The sequence below is a fragment of the Sylvia atricapilla genome, chromosome 3 (assembly GCF_009819655.1).
Source record: "Sylvia atricapilla isolate bSylAtr1 chromosome 3, bSylAtr1.pri, whole genome shotgun sequence".
NCBI lineage: Eukaryota > Metazoa > Chordata > Aves > Passeriformes > Sylviidae > Sylvia > Sylvia atricapilla.
In genome coordinates this window covers 31,205,320-31,223,986 of record NC_089142.1, presented here as the reverse complement: position 1 = coordinate 31,223,986, position 18,667 = coordinate 31,205,320, and the positions used below count along the sequence as shown (strand labels likewise).

General features: G+C 39.9%; 1 protein-coding gene across 4 annotated transcripts in view; it reads left to right on the top strand.

The window, feature by feature from the left end:
• FILIP1 (filamin A interacting protein 1) overlaps positions 1-18,667 on the top strand; it is a 100,613-nt gene that overhangs the window by 31,084 nt on the left and 50,862 nt on the right. For all 4 annotated transcript variants that reach the window (XM_066315032.1, XM_066315031.1, XM_066315033.1 and 1 more), the window contains one exon: positions 10,333-10,611. In XM_066315032.1, coding sequence (XP_066171129.1) covers positions 10,339-10,611 — 273 coding nt within the window. In that variant the 5' untranslated portion in view covers positions 10,333-10,338. Of the gene's footprint in view, positions 1-10,332; positions 10,612-18,667 lie in introns of those variants that run through there.

Below are 18,667 nucleotides of genomic sequence, written 5' to 3'. Positions count from 1 at the left end.
CACAAGCCACTTCAGTTTGTGACTTCATTAGTACAGAGTTGGCAGGGCTGGTTGTAGCAGGGACTGTGAGGGGCAGACACAGTCCCACAGCCTCTGTCATGTCCTAACACTTGCCACCAAGTGTGGCACTGTGTCAGATGCTGATAACGAGGTGCCAAATACCTGCTATTGTCCCCCCCACCCATCAGCAAAATCGGCCTTTGTGATGATGCATTTCTGGATCCAGCCCCAGTTTATCAGTCAGTTCACTGATGTGCCCAAATTAAGGGCGAAACCTCTTCGGAGAGATTAGGGCTGATCCAGAGGGGCAAAACTGAGACCTCCAGCCATGTCCTCTCACAGGGAGACTGGGACAACACCACCCTCTCCTCAGAGCCTTTTACCATGGGAAGATAATCAGGGCATGCTTTACCTGATAAATAGGAGTCACGGTGGGCTTTAGCAGTGGTCACTGGAACTGCATGACTGAGGAGGAGGACAGACTTGAAGTCCTAACATAGCCTCAGAGAGCTCAGACTCCATTTCAAAGACACTACAGATTATGGATGAAACCTAAACTTCTACCTAAGTCACACAAGTTAAATACTTAAAGCTGAACAGTATGAATTTATACCAGTGCAGACAACTCTAACATCACGTAGGCTTGTAAAACACCCACTCCATTTATTTGATCTCTTTTTAATATATTTCCATGGCTCTGAGCTGAATTACTTTCTAAGAAAAGCAGCTGAGAAAGTTTTTCTCTATCCTAGTGGAAAACAAAGAAAATTAAGCCCTTTTAATGAAGTTAAAAAAGGTAGGGTGTTTGGCTAGTTGCAACTAGCCAAACACAATTATCTTGTACTTTATCCCGGCTGAAGTTGGATTTTAAGATGTCACAGACATTAAAGAATCTGGCAACAGGCAATTTAATAATGCTAATGCAAGACCAAGCCCATGCAGAAATATGAATTTGCTTTTTCCTTCTCCTTTCCTTCCTTACTCAAAATAACTATGCTGTATTTTCAGCTTAGCCTGGATTTTTGTTCAGAATTAAAAGGCCAGGTGAAGATTTAAGCAGATTAACATTAAAAGGCTGTTAAACAGCCCCATCAAAACCAGCTCAACCTGTACATGCAGGATAACTCTTTAACTTAATTCTTTTCAAGTGAAAAAACTGTCTAGCGATTTTGAAACCATGACATTAGGAGAGGCATGCAAATATGATTTCTAAAAATGAAAGCTATTAAAGAGGCTGTTCTCAATGCCCAGGTGGAGTATCTGCAGGTTTTTGTGTTGCTCCCTGTCAGCATGAGGCATTGGTATTATTTAAATCATTTAGGCTGACATTTATTTCTTTACTTTCTTTGCCACAAGTTCTGAAGTCAGTGGAAAGCCTGCAGGATTACTGGGAAATAATGACAGTCACTGGGCTGGCACTGCCAGGAATGAAGTAAGACTCTCCTTTTACCTCTTTGCAAACAGTAACGACAAATGAAGGCCAGGGCTTTGAATAATGCAAGGGCCACTCTGGAGCCTCACAGTGCTAGTCCCCTTATCAGTGACACAGAAAAGCTTGAGCAGAAAAGCTCAAAGTTTGTGCCACCAAGCCCAGCAAAAGCCAGAATAAGCCTGGTGTGAAGTGGGGATGTTGCATAACCTCTCTCTGTGCTTCAGCTTCCTGACTTCTGCTGAACCTCTCTATCACTAAAATATCCCTCAGCAGCAACTTAAAAATTTGCCTCTAGAATAAGTACTAGAATTCTGCATGCCTTGACCTAACTTGAAAAATTCGGATTTTTTTCTCTTTTCCCACCACCCACTGCTTATTTTCTCTCTCCAGACTGTGTATTTATGGTGAGTTGCACTTTCCCTTAGCATGGCTGATTAGTTTTCCATTTCCTTTGTTTGTAAAGGCTGTGGAAAGGAAAGGTTGTAAATTAAACAGTGACGGGGCAATAGCACAGATACTGGAAGGTGAACGTCTCCACTCACGCTAAACTCTTGGAGTGGTCCTTGGCACACTTCTGGCCAGGCCACTTAACACCCTCCTGACCCGTTTGAGAGCATGTTTCAGGAGTCAGCATGGGCTAGGAGCAATTCCCAGTGGGCAGTGTGGATGCAGCCAACATGTTGTGGATGCAGCCAACATGTTATGGATGGTAAGAGGGCTTAAGAGCCTGAAGTATTTTCCAGGACAGCTGGCCTCACAGTCAGAGAGGAGTCCTGGGCATGGTTAATCTCCAGTATGAATGTAGCCAGAGAATTCTTTTTCTTTTCTTTTTTTTTTTTTCCCAATGAGAAAAATATTATTGAAAAACCACCAAAATTGATAGAGAAACCCAAGGGCAGGATTAGTATCAGAGACTATTTTTAACTCCTTGTTTTGAAACCAATTAAACTTCACAGAGGAGGAACTTTTTGGGAGGTAGAGGGCAGCCCAATCTAATGGAGGGGGTTAAATTCATGTCTCACCAGATGACAAGGCATTCATGTGCAAGCTGGTACTCCGTGTCTATCAACAACTGAAACTTCCTACAAAGGAGTCACTGACAGAGATTTGGAACTTGCTCCCTGCTTTGGTTGACAGTTGAAATTTGAGATGCTGCAGATGGCTTTTTTTTTTTACACTGTTGTCTCTTGGAGACTATATTTGTAGAAAATACAGGTCCTCTGTCTAATTTTTTCCCCTTTGCTGTAAAATCTGTAAGGGTATCTACATTCTGATTTTTTGTATATTTTTTTAAATGAAATAGAAATTAATCACATGTAAAATGTAGCTATAGTTTACTGGTTTCAGCAAAATCAGAGCTGTGCAAATTATGGCTACTGAAAAGAAGAGAGATTCAAGATTCACATCGGATCAGAGAGAGAGAGCACAAAACATTCACCTCTACCCAAAGCTTAGAGTTTGCTTTTGGGACATTAATCTTTTATTTCCTCATCTCATGCTTGATAAAAATGGAAGTTAATTTTGAAATTAAAAGTAATTTTCAAGTGAAAAGTTGAAACTTATTTTGTAGAAAGCTAAGGGCTTCCTCATTTCCTAATTGTATTTGCTATTTGCCCCGTGGTTCATTCCTAGGTTAAAGCAGGCTTGCAAGGCCCACGGAATGACTTCTGTGCTGTATTCCCTCAGTTGTGTATAATTTTTAGGTATTTTGGTTGGTCATAGTAAGAATACAAACAAGGCAAGACCTGTGATGATTTTCAACCTGCTCCTGTGGACTGCTGCTTTCAGCAGTTTTCTACCATCTTGGCAGGAGACAGTGCATTGTTATAGGAGCAGTGGTCTTTAGAAACTACTTACCAGAGATACTAGAGTGTTGTTCCTGTGTCCATGGTGTATTTCACCTTGTGGGTTATATGGTGGCAGCTTGGTTCTATGCTGCCAACAAAAGGAAATGACCAGTGCTTACCTAACACCAGAGATTTCCCAACTGCAGGAGTGAAAAATCTTTGGTAGGCCAGCTAATCTGCATCACCTCTCTTACCATTTTCCAGGCACGTTCAGGCTGTCAGGTGATAAAACAAATGCTTAGGAGGTTTGGACTGGAACTAATGGTGACACTGCTAGTGTTACCTTCGTGTGAAGTTCATGGTTTGATTTGAAATGGGTTAACTCAAAAGAGCAGAATGCTGTAAAACAATATGTGAGTAATCGTGATAGGGCACAGTGCTCAATCCAGTGCTCCGAGAGTGGCTGTGACTCAAGACAGGCTTCATCAGCTGGGTTCAAGGCTCCAGCAAGCAGCAGCAGTACTTTCCTCCACAGATTAATTTCCCTCCAAATCAGAGGTATTCCTGGGCATGGGACACCCCAGTGGGGTGGGAAGAGGCATGATTGGTCCACGTCTCCCAGCTCAGCTGAAATGGGCTAGAAAAGCTGCACTGCAGGCAGCTGGCACTGCTGCCACCCTCCTTGCTCCTGGCTAGACCCTTTCAGCCACATGGCCACTCCAGAGAATAAATGTCTCAGCCCTCATCAGACCTTGTGGCATGTTTGTCTAGTGGTGTCAGCTACTTGAACTGTCTCCTCTGTGACTCCTGTTTTTACTTTCTGGCAGCTGGGAAGCACAGTAATCAAAACATGGGTAGGGTGATATATAAAAGTTTATTTTTTTTGACTCAGTGATGATCTAATAGCTTATCATTCCTCATGCCTCATGCATCCAAGATGTTTTTCCAGATGAAGCCTGGGAAACATGAATCTTTGTGAAACAAGTCTATGTTACTCCTTAGTTGGTTAGCATGCATTACTCACATAAAAGTATTCCAGATGAAACCACAAGTTTTCCTGAAAATGACAAAATTAATGGAATTATACCAGCATAAACTCTGTTCTTTGCAAATCTGAGCCATAATTTAGCTAGAGAAGAGTTTAGCTTGGAGTTAAGAAAATGGAGTTAAAGTGGTACAAATCTACCTTAGTGAGGACTGTGTTTCCTCTTTTAATTTTGTTAACTCCTTTTCTGCTTCAGTCAGATTATACTTATTTAGAAAAACTCCTGGATATGGAATTTTTAGAAATCTATTTTCTTCCTGAGAGTACATTTATGCTTATTCCTCTCTTTTTATTTTTTTTCCAAACAAAGGAACTATTGTTGATATAGTCCTTGGTGAACATAGTCCATGTGTTACTGTGTGCCACTGTTACAAGAATCGATTCTAAAAGAAAAAGTCTTTGATAATGCAAAAAAGCTTTGCTGATTCTCCTGCTGTACCTCTGCAAGTATGTCTGCTATAACTTTGCTACTTTTCTACACGACTTGCAAACAGCAAACCCCACTATGGCAGCAGTGCCAACAGGATGAAACAAACATTTATTCTTCAGTGCATGAGGCTCAGCACTGGGGTGCTGTTCCTCCTAACACCTGTATGACAAACACTTTTCCAGGGCAGCAAGCAGACCAGGTGGAAGGATGAAGGCAGCAGCGGTTTACATAGCTAGACTGCCCACAGCTCCTCTCCTAGTCTGTACAGGAATTACAGCCCTGTGGTTTGGTTATTCAAGCTGTTCACTGAGTAGAGAACTGTCCTGATTCAAAGAGTATCCATAGCTCTGTGCCAAGAGTCCAACAAGAAGGGCAAGCAGCAAACATGTGCTCTCACAAAAGCACATTGGCAAGCTAGAACACTGTCAAAAGGAACAAAGACCTTTTCTTGTTTGCTCAAATCATGATGCATATGAGGACAAGAGACTGGGGTTAGCACAATGAATTAGTACTTTAGGCTTGAAAATTTAGAAATTCAGGAAACTCCAGGATTACTAAGGTCAGATTTTTTTCTGTCCTTCATTGTATTAGTCATTAGGTTTATTGCTCTCCTCTGGCTATCGTGACTGAAACAAATATGGGAGTCATCTGCAAAAGCAAAACCAAGAATGAGGTCTGCATTCCCTTGGCCTAGTTCATTCACAATCCAGAGTCTGACACAGTCAGAGTCAGTTACAGTCTGTCACATCCAGAATCTGCTTCCTGCAGCATTAGAGTCCAACTGCACAGCATTGCTCTTTCAGTGCAGGCACAGCTCCTACCTGGTCCTATAACGACCCCTTGGGAATGTGATTCCTTTTATTTTCTTCAAGTCTGACAAAATAATAATAATGAACATATGCAGAGTCCAGGAAAATGACTTGGAATAATCAATATGAAAACAAATAATTTTAATCAGCCTCTGAGGCGGTATGAAGGATTGTATCTCTTCATGTTTGTCCTGTGAAAGTCACACCACTGAAGCCATGTAAATTTAGTTGTGGCTATCCAGATCCCTTAGAGCTAAAGCCATCCATTCCCATCTGGGGTGGTCCTTCTAAGCCAACAAGGTCAATCTGACACCCCCAACCTCCTCTCCTGACATTTGAGAAAACCCCTTCCCTTCCCTTCCCTTCCCTTCCCTTCCCTTCCCTTCCCTTCCCTTCCCTTCCCTTCCCTTCCCTTCCCTTCCCTTCCCTTCCCTTCCCTTCCCTTCCCTTCCCTTCCCTTCCCTTCCCTTCCCTTCCCTTCCCTTCCCTTCCCTTCCCTTCCCTTCCCTTCCCTTCCCTTCCCTTCCCTTCCCTTCCCTTCCCTTCCCTTCCCTTCCCTTCCCTTCCCTTCCCTTCCCTTCCCTTCCCTTCCCTTTTGTCTTTTCTCTTATTTTGTCTTGTCTTTGATTTTTGAAAATTGGTACCTACTACTTTCAGATACAGACTGACACTATTTAAAAATTTTTCTAGCTCTCCTCATAATTTGTGGAGTGTTTCAGATCTGATGGAGGTTTTATATTATTTGGTCTCCAGTTTGAGTATATTTAAACTATTTTTCACTTCTAATCCTCCTCCTAATCACCGGGCAGAAATTTGTCTTGCTCAGTGTTTCAGAGGTCTCCTCAATCAAACCTGTGTACCAGGCACTTCTGCACATCACTTTGCCCCACTCCAAATTCCTGCACAGCAGAGCCCCTGAAAGATATAGTTCCAAAAGCCACAGTAGAGAAGCAAATTCCAGTTTTGGTTCACTAACCCAATTGCACTGTCCCTACAATAATACTTTGTTAGCCTGTCAGAAACCCAGCCCTTTCATGTCATATTCTAATCAGTTAGATCTGCAACTGAGATCCAGACTACAAATTTATTGCCAATGGCAACAGCCATATCATGGCTTTAAATCAACTTTTGTGTGTGTGTGCATGTATTATTACATTATTATTATTATTTTAAGGGAAATTACCATGGAGCCAAAATCATCATGTCCAATTATCAAGAGGGGCTACACATTAAGTTCAAAGAACCCCTTCGCATTATCTGATTCTAACAGCACAAGTAACAGAGCCTAATCTAACCTGCCATTTCAAGAGCCTTAGGGAGAACAAATTGCCATCTGCGGGGGAAAGACTTGGAATAGCATGCAGCCTGTCCTCTCCTGACATCCTACTCAGCAAATTCCTCACAGATTTCCTCCTGATGTCAGTAAAACTAACATAAAGATTATTTCATAAAATCTTGTGTGGATTCTAACTTGTGAAACCTGAAGGATCCATGCCCGGAACAACAATACAGACTCAAGTAAATAATCATAGCATTTGTCCTTTGTGAATACAGATTAACAAATGAACCTGAGGAGGGGCTGAAGAGTTCCCATGCTGAGTACCAATGCTGTGAACACATATTGAAATGAGTAGCCAATAAATGTCAAAATCAAGGTGACTGATCACATAAAGTCTTCTTGTTTGACTGGAAACTGCTAGGAAAGGTTTCCAGTTTAATATGCAATACGATAAGTAGTGGGGGGGGAAAAAAGTAGAGTTAAATGCTAAAATTGTTATAAATCATATGAGCTATTTCTTCAGGGAACACAATCCCTTCAGCAGATCAGGAATGCTGTAAGATATGGAGATGTGATCAGGACTGACAGCAGGGGGTAATTTGTTACCAGTGTTAGACTGGCAGTGTCCCAGAATCAGTTTTGGAACCCTGGTGAAACAACAGATAAGCAAGGTTTTGGGATTTGGATATTTACATACTGAAATAATGTCATGCAAATACTCAGAAACTTTTCTTTATCGTGATGCCATCAGAAATGCAGATGGATATGCAAAATGATAATACTGAGCACTCCTTTCCAGCACACAGTATTTCAGCCAACATCACTGGTATGCTCTGGCTACTTCATGCTGCTTTAATTAAAACTCAGTCATCCTTGCAGCTGCTTTATATTCCTAGAGCACTGCACAACAGCTGGATCATGCCATTGATTTTGGCCCTTAAACTCCTTGGAAATTACTGTGTGAATATCAAAACCTTGGCCCTTTCTGTCACCATTTAAGCTTCTGTCACCTGCATCTCCAGCTGCAGCACGACACCTTTGCATTTGGGTAACGTGTTGAAAAAGTATCAACATCATAAGGGAAGTCAGAATAAGTGTTAGTATTAGTCTGATTTTGGTAGGCTTTCACACAAAGAAAGGCTGTTAGGGGCAGTGTCCCCGAGTTTGGCAGACTGTCTGCCACACTTACTGTCAGGTAAGGCTTGCTGCAAAATAAATCTACAAGTTTAAAAGAAATGTGGAAAGAGGCCAAGTTTGATCTCCTTTAACAGCAATCATATGCTAATTAGGCAGATATATGAAACATCAGGTCAATTGGTTAAGCCTCTCTGTTGCCGTTTTAATTAATTTTGAAAAAAACATAATTTTGCATTTGTCCTTTGTAGGCTTCTATTGATTTACATTGACCATGAGCATACTTGAAACAGGCATTCCTTATTCCTCTGTTAACAGGTTGATGAGCCTATAGTCAACTGCTCAGTCTTTACATGGCTTCATGAATTGTTACCTCAGCTCTCACAAGGACAAGGGGGATCAAAGTGGCTGTCTTGAGCTACGATGTGACTGGGTGACACACCACATTTCATGAAGTCTAATATACTCAGCTGAGTATGTCTGGTTGATAATGCAGTGTTTCAGGTTGATGATGTGTCTCAACCAGTCATAAGTAAAATTTAACATTAATTGTGCACCATCAGGTCTTTTAAGTTGAGTCATCTTACTACAGAAAAATGCCTAACATGGCATGTTACCCAGCAGAATATACTGTAATATAATAATCTGTTTTCCACTGAAAAACATATACAAGACAGTCTTCAAATATTTGTTCTTAAAACATGTAGGATGTCCTGGAGCCATGAAGCTATTCACTGTAAGCCATAAAAAATAGGTTTGATTTAGAGATGAAAGTGGCTGGAGGCTGTAGCCCACAGGGACTCAGAAGGAAACACTTAGAAAATAGAGACAGATTGAATCCCAAGTGCTCTCTCCTGAGAGGAAGCGTGGTTGGAAACTTTCAAACCCATTAAAGTTAAACAAATTGAAAAGCCCTATCTGAGAGGAAACATAGTACTATGTTTATTTTTCCATTATAAATCTGAAACCTAAAAGATTTCCTGAGGTTCTCAGGTATTGTTCATGCTTATAATGGAGATCTGTTTTTAGAAAGTGTAATTCATGTATTTAATCCAAACTATTTGATGAAAAACACCCTGCATAAGCATTCAGGAAGCTAAAGGCCATTATATACCTGTATCACATATTGTTTGGATAAGAGCAGACCTACAATGCAAGGAATCTCTTTGTGAAACTCTCACTCCAAAATACAGGGTATAATTGTCTCCCTATTTACACTGCTGGATGAATTCCACTGAGTTAGTGAAGACATGAGTAACCAGTCATAATAAAAAGACAATCCTCATGCTGAGTGTGAAACTACAAAAGTGCAAGACTAATTGTCACAAGAGATTATAATGCTGGCCTGAGTCAAGTGTGTAGGCAAGCCATTGCAGACCCAGTGTAATTTAGCAAAGCTAATTAGTCAATGTATTTTAGGTTTTGCTCCATCACTGGTGAACTGCTGCTCTGAACTCCTTATCAGAAGAGTGTGTGATGTTACTGATGTTGAAAAGCATTTGTCTGAATGTTAATGAACAAACTGCAGACTAACACCAGAGATTAATTTAAACGAGAAGAAATACTTGGAAGCAGTGGGATATTTTTCATTAGATTTATTGCTATAAAGATTTAGCAATACAGTAGGTCAAGTGACAGAGCTGAGGAGCATTTGCTGTTGTAGTCTAAGACTTGATGTAGGTGCTTAACAAGACAGAAGTGTGAGCATTGAATAACTGTGATCTGATATTCTGGAGAAACTCTGAATCTTCTGGAAAGAGTATGTTGATCTTGCCCATTTACCTGTTAGTGATTTCATACCCTTTGTGTTCATTTTTCAGACTTCTTTTCTACTTTCCTTTATGGAACTTATTGTCTAATAATCCTGTGCAGTATTTGCCACCTGATTTACTCTGCATTCCTCATTTTTCTTGGCTAGCTGCAATAAAATCATTACTTATTTCAGAGAAACAGCAGACTGACATTTGTCTTGCATTGGCACTCCACTTTCATAGAGAATTTATACTCCAGCAATATGCTTTTCAAAAATTTAATTGCATTTCTGTTTCTCAATGTTAAAATAAGATCTATTTGACAACCTGCTTTGTTTTGTAGGGTTGAATTCTGAGTGATCAAAATGTCAACTGAAGAAAAGGAAACACTGGAACATGTTATCCTTTTTAAGTTCCATACATTTAAACTCATATCAGCATTTGGCTTGCTGAAAAAGATGGCTAACCTTACCTCAGAACTTGTTTTCTGCCACACACAGAGTTGTTGAAATGGTTGAGCTTTCTACCACAGTCTCTTGAGTATGACAGTATTCTTCAGTTTTTAGAAGATTGTTTTCTTACCAAAGGCAGTATTTTCCCTGTGGCTTTCTTTTTTTGCAAGTAGTTTTGTTTATAAATGCATCTTTATGTTTGTTTCTTTCTAGGCAGGGATGAGATCCCGAAACCAAGGTGGAGAAAGCTCGTCTAATGGGCACTTCTCCAGTTCCAAGCCTGTCATCAGCCATGCAGAGAATGAAAAACTTCAGGAGGATGCCAAGAAAAAGAACAAACCTCATCGGAAGGAAGATGAGGTCATGGTTTCAGCAACTGTCAAACGGCACTCAAAGTCACCTGGCCCTAGTGAGCGAAAGAACAAGAAGTCCATAGAGCTTTCTAAAGAAGACTTGATAAAACTTCTCAGTATAATGGAAGGAGAATTGCAGGTAAATGAAACATCTTCTGAAGCATGTTTTCTATGTACCTATCTATTTTTAGGCTGTCCAAAGAGCACAGGGCTTAACTAACAGGAACATGCATATTGAAGGCAAAGGACCACAAGGAGAGAGCAGTGGTAGCTGGTGTGTAACAGTCATAATTTTAAGTGAATAGTAGTCAGGAATATTGAAAATTAACTTAGATGTCCCCTGGAACCTCCACATATTTAGATGTTACTGAGGGCTCAGCCAAAGCTCTGCCTGTCCTGTCTGATTTCTGGAGTCCAGTGCTTTGCACATTCCTTGCCTTTCAAAGATCCATTAGTTTTATTTCTTGGAGTAGTGCTTGCTTGCTTGAAAGCTTTCTCAGTTGTCCTGGTTTGCATGTTAATTCAGCCCAGCAGTAAGTCCTTGATGGCAGTCAGCCTGATTTTGCACTTAACTTGTCCCCAGATGTACGTCCAGTTTTGAGGTTCTCTTTAATGCTAATAAATCACTGAACTCTCTGTAGTGAGTCTTCAGAGGATTTCAGTTGAAACATGGTATTTCAAAAAGTCAGTATGAAGACTTGTGGCTTTTCAAAACTTATCCCCTGTGTGATAGGACTGCTTGTCAAATTCATACATTCTTTTGGTTGTATTTTAGTGACCTTTTTCACTGAACCTATGGACAAGCAGAAAAAAGCCACCCAACCAGTGTGAAAACAGTTTGTCTTAATCCCTTTTTTCCAATTAACCATTACTATTTAGCTTTTCATAGAAGGCTTTCCTTTTCCCCTGAAACCCACATTCATAACATTATTACTTTAATGTTCAACTTGTTACCCTCTTATCTGATTACAGGAAGCAATTGTTCTGTTAATTTCTTTGGTACATGATCACCATTTCTACAACTCTGAGATTCTATCTCACTAAGTATCATTAAGTATCACTTTTTCTGACATAATTCACATCTAGTTTGTCAGAAACTACTCTCAAGTTACAAGAATTTTGCATTCAAAATAAATAATTTTGTCAAAGACAGAGAATGGTCATTGTACAATGAAAAACTGCAGGGAAAAAAAGGAAGAAAATCTGTTGAATGCAATTTTGCAGAGGTAAAAAACCCTTATCATTACAGAAAACTATCCATTTTTATTGTGCTTCATTTTACTCTATTCAAAAACTTGTATATATAATTTCCTTAGAGATGGAGCTAGTGTGTAGCTTCTGTGGTGAACAAAGCCAAACCTCAATAGAAATGTATCATGCTTGTGTTATTCAGAAAGATTTACCCTGAAGTCACCTTTGTGGTCTGGAAAGGGGAGGAGAGGAAAGTCACTAATGTTTCCTGTGTGGCAATAAATGTGATCTTTATCATTGAGTAATTGTCCTGTTCTTCACCATAGTCTTTTACTTTGTGGAGTAGTTACACAACCTTTAAAAGACTGCCCATTTTCTCATTATTCCTATGGGGATGATGGGAATAGATCCTGGGCCATAGTTTTAGGGGTTTTCATACATACAGACCCCAAAGAGATGTTAGGCACTGCTGAAGCTTCCTGGCATGACAGGAAGGTATGGGGACAACCACACTGGTAACAGCAGAGTGCATTTGTTCTTCTGCTCCTTGCAGCCAGGCAGGGGAGAAAGTCATTATTTTTAATCCATAGGAGTTTTTAATTTCATGTCAGACCCCTCATTTTAGTTATTTCCCTGGTACCTGTGTTGACCCATCTCTGAAGTGGGCAAGCTACAGCACTTTGGCTTGAGATGAGAGCCTGTCTTTAACGTTACAAATGAAGATGAGCCAAGGAAGACTCCAGCCAAAGTAAATACTCTGGTATTACCTCCTGGCTGTCACAGTGACCTAATGCACTGAGTCATTTCATGGCTTTTTATTTTCAGATCTGTTCAGACATCTCTGGTGGCTGGCTGGCGTTTTGTTGGACTGACAAATCACACTGCGGGTTTACTTTGAAGCCATGTCAATACTGGCAAAGCAAACAATATTTAGGCATATGTAAGAAGATTTTGTTTTGAGAATAACATCAGGATGTACCTGTAGGGAGATGCATTATTTTCTGAATAAGAAAATGGGATAAAATACCATGATTGTTTACTCAACCATGAGCAGGGGGCATCTTATGCCCATATCACCAGGAGGACACTGCCTTGGAACCTTCAAACAGTGAGCTAAGCCATGGGAGGTAATCTGGTCATGACAACTGTGGGGTTAGTAGGGTAAACTGGTAATGTATTCATATGCATCCTGTGCTTAGTTCGCTACTCACATCATCTGACAACATAGACCCACACCACATTGATCCTGGTATCAATATTGAGCACTTACTTCACTATTTGGTGTCCCAGATCTTCATTTTGTAGCCAAACATGCCAGAAAACCATGGAGAGATGCCCTGGCAATGATGTTTATGTCCTCATTTTTACTTTGATTGGTTTTTAAAATTTTAATACTCTCCGGTAGCTTGTGCTTTAGCTTCTAGAACCAAGCTGGGCTCAGCTCTGCCTGTGTTCATGTTTCCCAGCTGGACCCTGTGCATTTACTGAATATAGAGAAGGAAAGCTCTTCATAAACATGAGGTCCCTGTAGCCTTTGCCTTATTTTGTGAGAAAACAAAAGGGAAGAAAAAGTTTACAGAAGCTGTGATGATGAGAATGTGCCCCAATATACATGGCAGGAGAACTCTTAAGTACAGCCTCTTTGAAGGAGAGTGGGAAGCAAATGAACTGATGACAGGGATTTATTTTAATGGCCCTATAGCTCAGTGGAGTGTATGTTCTCTTGTGAGATCTAACTGCTCATATAAAAAAAGGAGTTATTACATGGTCTTTAAACCCATATCGAACATAGAGTGGCAAAAAAATCCATGAAGGATTGCTTCCTATACCTGGAAAAGAAATCTAATTTTTAAATACCGTAAAGCTGATTTGAAAAGAAAACTTCAAATACCAGCAGAATAAATTAGACCATGAAGGCATGGCATTAATTTGCCTGGTTGTTACAGTGATTTCAGTCAAACCCCTGTGAATATTATTAATTACAGAGCAAGACAGACAGTGTGGATTGTTACAATGATGATATAATACTATCTGTGGATCACAGATTTTTGTCCAATGGCCTATGTGTTTGTCCTGGCAGGAATATATTCCCTTTCTGTGTGATTTCTGAGCAGCAGCCATTAATCTTCAGTAATACCAACATTGATTTTCAACATTTCCTGACTGGGGGCCCAAAAGGAAATAAGCAGTATTCCTACATGTTTACAACTCACTCTTTTATTGCATGTTTTGGAAAAAACCCCACAATAATTAAAATATATATTTATAAAGACAGCATCCCACTACAAATCATTAAGTTTTTCAAGAAAAATAATTTCTTATCCAGATTCTGTGCCTACTGCTGGAGGACAATTTAAGCTTGGGAGACAGTTTCCTATATTTCACACCAATTTAGAAAGGAGCAACTTTTCCACTTGAGGCCTTTATTACAGTCCATGTTTTACTGTGTTTCTCCAGTGCCAACATGGCATTCATCCCCTGTAGTTCAGCCCCCCCCATTCCTGTTGAGGTCTCTTGCATGCTTTAGGGCTGAGGGAAATGTTTCCTGAGACCCTGTTGAGGAGCAGAGCTCCACAAAGCCATGCAGCCATGGGGTGTAAAGGAAATACATGTTAAGTTGTCAGCTGCACATTTCCTCTGTTGCAGACCTGAGGGTGCAGATGGCAGTGTGTAAAATGCGATGTCTTGAGAAACAGTATGTGTGATATACAAGTGATATACAAATTAATCACAAGACACAATTTCTGAGAAGTCCTCAGACTTCTGAATGCTCTAATGTAATACTGGGTTTGGTTTGATATTTGAAGGGAAACATTGTGTAGCAGATATTCAGAGGTAAACCTATTTATATAGCATCCCTTGTTAAAAGGGAGAGACCAAATCACTCTGCTGTCAAAGAAGTCCATTCCTTAAATTTATTTATTCAAGACTGCATTTAATGGTTAAAGTGAGTGCACTTACACAGGGTGCCACAGCAATAGTTTCTGAAGGGCAGGTATGGGTTGCTGGTGGCTGAAACAAGGCAGTCATGGGGGAAGGAGCTCTCTCACCCAACAGAGACAGGAGTATGTCACCTTCAGGTGGGCTGCAAGACTTTCTTCTCAACCTGGGTGGATCAAGGAAAGGTTAGCAGAGGACTCTGTGTTTAGTTCTCTCTGGTAAGGTCCCTATGAGACACTTAGAGATCAGTGGCTGCTCATCCTGCCACGAGGAAAATCCTCTCTCTTAACAAAATCAATTAGCTCACATGGGTATAGGTGATAAACTGCCCATTGCATTTTAACATTTTTAAAAGGTTTTTTTAGTATTTTTCTGTCTGTCTTTCTAGCAGAAAACTATGCTTTGTAAATGTAAAGGAAAGGAAAATTCTTTACTGTTTCCATCTTTCTGCTTTCGACTTCCTTTCCTCTTTGTAGGGCTACATAATACATTTTATTCTATAATCACTCTGTTCTGTTCTTTTTCCTAAGATCTAAATTTCCCTATTCAGTTTTCTTCCATTCTTTACTTCTCTAGTTGTGACCTTTTTTTCTTACTCTACCTTTTTGTCATGTCACTCAGGCTTTCCTCATCCTTATACTGCAGATGCATTGACTGACCTGAGAATTCTGGAGATAAAATTGTAGAAGACCTACTCTATACCAAATCTCAGGGCTTAATTTTTTTGGCAAATGCTCCATTTAACATTTGTTGTTAACTTACTAAGCTGTGTTTTAAGATTAGGTGGGTTGTTTACTTTAACTACACCTATTGGAAAATAGTCCCAGAACTGAAGAGCTTTAATGTTTAGCTGATTTCTCCCTATTAATTTCTAATGCAATTTTAATTATGTCTAGTGAAACCTTTATGAAACTCTTCTGTACAGAGATCCTGCTTTGAAAGCCCACCACTCTCCCTCCTGTCTTTAATGCCTGAGGCATTTGTAGACAGCAGTCTTGCATGCCCTGAGCCTTTGTTTTTGCTGTGCTATTCGGACCACATCCTTCCAGTGTCCTCTGGCAAAATAGGCTCTCCATGTCTTTGTCACCCCGTGACCAGCAGCACTTGGACCCTGGGTTCACCTTTCTCCGTGTCTGTAGCTGGAACTGCACATGGTCCTTGCTGTAGGAGAGAGCTCCCTGGTGCCTTGTGCATTTGGATTCATATTTGACTTTCCCTCAAGGCATGGCATTACTTGGCCTTCCCACTACTTGTCAGTCTGACTAGTATAAGCAAGAGAATTTGACTCTGTAGCTGTCGTGGTGATGTTTTGGTCTCTGTCTCTTTTTCCTCTTGCTGCAACGTGTAAACTTGCATGTAATGGCTCAAGCTGCTTTTGTATTGACTTTTCCAAAATATTGTAACAATATTGGGAGAGGCACCTAGTTATTGTTTAGTTAAAAACACTGTACAAACTTCTATATTTTTCTTCAGTGCCTTTTTTATATGCTTGCATTAATATTAATAAATATTAATAAATATTAATAAATATTAATAAATAAATGGATCAGCCTGAAAGCTCAAGTGAGGAATATGGGACAGATAGGTGGGTAGAAACCAGATGTGTTTCTTGTGCAGGTACTGAAATCAGAAGAGAAAGCTGGGGCAAGTTGTCTTGGCACCAGAGAAAGCAGTGAAGAGGAAGAGTTTTCAAATGGTCATTAGCAAAATAGCACAGATTAACGAGCTGCAGATGAGCCAAGGCAGAAATAAAAAGGTAAAGCCAGAGAAAAGTGCATGCGGGGTATCTGCAAAGTCTTGTTGATTGAATTGAAATAGTTTAGGATTTATGAGCATATCATACAGATGAAATACAAATTCCCCAAGGAAAAAACCTTGCCAAGAACAGAGCTACAAGGAAAAAGAGAAGATAGGGTTAATGTGAGGAGGGAGAGGTGACTTAAGGAGAATGGAATGAGGGGAAAGAGGCTGGCCAATTGAAGAAAAAGAGTGTAAGCAAAAGGGGAATACAACAGAGATAAATGGAGCCAAGCTAAAGACAAGGAAAGTGGGCACAAAAAAGGCAAGAAGATGAAGGGAAAGATGGTATCCACAGTGTAGCAAAATAAGAGCCTAGAAACAAACCCTAAAAATGTCTGGTGTATCAGCACAATGAGATAAAAAATTCTCCTCTCTTACTGACCCCTGGTTTGTTTGTGTTTTCCTGGTGAAGAATGCTTTTGCAGCACAAAAAAACCCCCAACAAAACAAAACAAAAAAACCCCCCAAACCCACACACACACACAAAAAAAGGTCACAGATGCTCTCTTCTATTTTTATTGAATGATTTATAGCCAGATATTAATTTTGTCCAGAATAGTATGCTTTGTTTTCTGTAGCTTACATTTGCTGCTGTTCAAAGTGCAGAACATACCATAGGAGGTAAGAACTTGTCTAGCAAGTCCCAAAATCATAACTTTTAAAATAAAACCCAGCTGTTTTGTGAGAGAAAAAAGAAAAAAAGTAAGACAGTATAGTAAAATATATTTAAATTGGGCTATTTCGGCAATTTCCCGCTCCCTCTGAAATAAATGGCAGAGGTACTATCAACCATAGGGATTATAGCCATCCATCTCTTTGGTACTAAAATTCCTTTAGAATTATATGCTTTTCAAAGTAATGATCCTCAATAAAATGTCTCTGTCACTGGACAGCTGTAGGCTGAAGGCCTCTTTCACAAAGACACTTTAACATCGTTCTCTACTAATGCCTGAGCTGTGCTTAACAGAGTTATATCTGTTGTGTTAGTTAGGCTTGAAGGATCAGAAAAGAGAAGAATATATGGCAAGTGTCTCTGATCCACTGAACAACTTATCTAGAGTGGAAGGAAGACTATGAACAGCTTGGGTTTTTTTTCCAAAAATTCTTGGTCTTCTGTTCAAAACAGAACAAAATTGCCCACAACCAGCTTTTTAAGTTTTGGTCTTGGTTCCAAACTGATCCTCTCTTCCAAATTGTAAAAATTAGTTTTAAATAATGATATAATTTAACTATTTATTTTCCTTTTTCTTTACATTTACTTACTAGAAATTGTATATTCAGTGCAACAGTAATGAGGAAGTTTGTATCTTTTCTCATTTTTCTTGAGACAAGGTTAGCTCTGTGGGAGAGCACATGGCCGATCATTTTGCAATCAATGCTAAATGCATGAGCTTTAAAATATCTGGGATTCTTTGGAGAGCTTGCAACGAGAATATGTCTTATGTGTCATAATGTTGTCCAGTACTCTGAATCACCAGTTGTTAATTTAACATTGCAGTGGTAGGTGAACCTGTTTTTATTAACTTCGCTGCCCCAGTTGTGCATTTATTAAGTTTTTGTCTGTTTTCCTCTAGCTGAGGATCAGATAAGCTCTTGAGAGCAAAATAGATTATTTTTCATCCAAAGCAAGTTTTAATAAATGCAAATATAAGTCTTTACAATATAATTGCAATAACATGGCAGAGAAAATGTCGTTTCTAGGGTTAAAGGCTCCACCTATTGGTTGGCCAAAGTGAGAGAAATGCAACATTTTCACACAGAGAACTGCAGGTCCTACTGAACATCCTGTGTCTTGCCACATCTTACAAAATTGCTGCCTCGAGTGTTTGTGTGATGTCCAAAATAAAGTGAACTCTGACTTATTTCAGAGGGATGTGCAGATGTGGCACCCAAAAGGATGCACTGTTGAGAGAGGCACTATGAAGGACGTCCTTTCCTGAGACAGGAAGGGTTTGGATTTTGCAAGTAATGTCTTTCTTACCCTGGAAATTATTCGTTTTCTTTGCAAAAAATTAACATCATCTCTTCCATGCCAGAAAAATGAGTGGGACCGAACTAACTTAAATACAATTGCACAGTGACCTCCAGACATTTGTCACCTTCGGGTTTAAACAAGTCAGAAACAGAAATATTAATGCAGCTTCATAATGAAACCCTAATTCTCCACTATTGGCTTGGCAATCTCAGCAGTTCTGGTAAAACAGCATTTTGAAGGGCTTCAGAGTCATTCATGGAAATGCAGTGGGAGGATAGGGAGGGGAGAG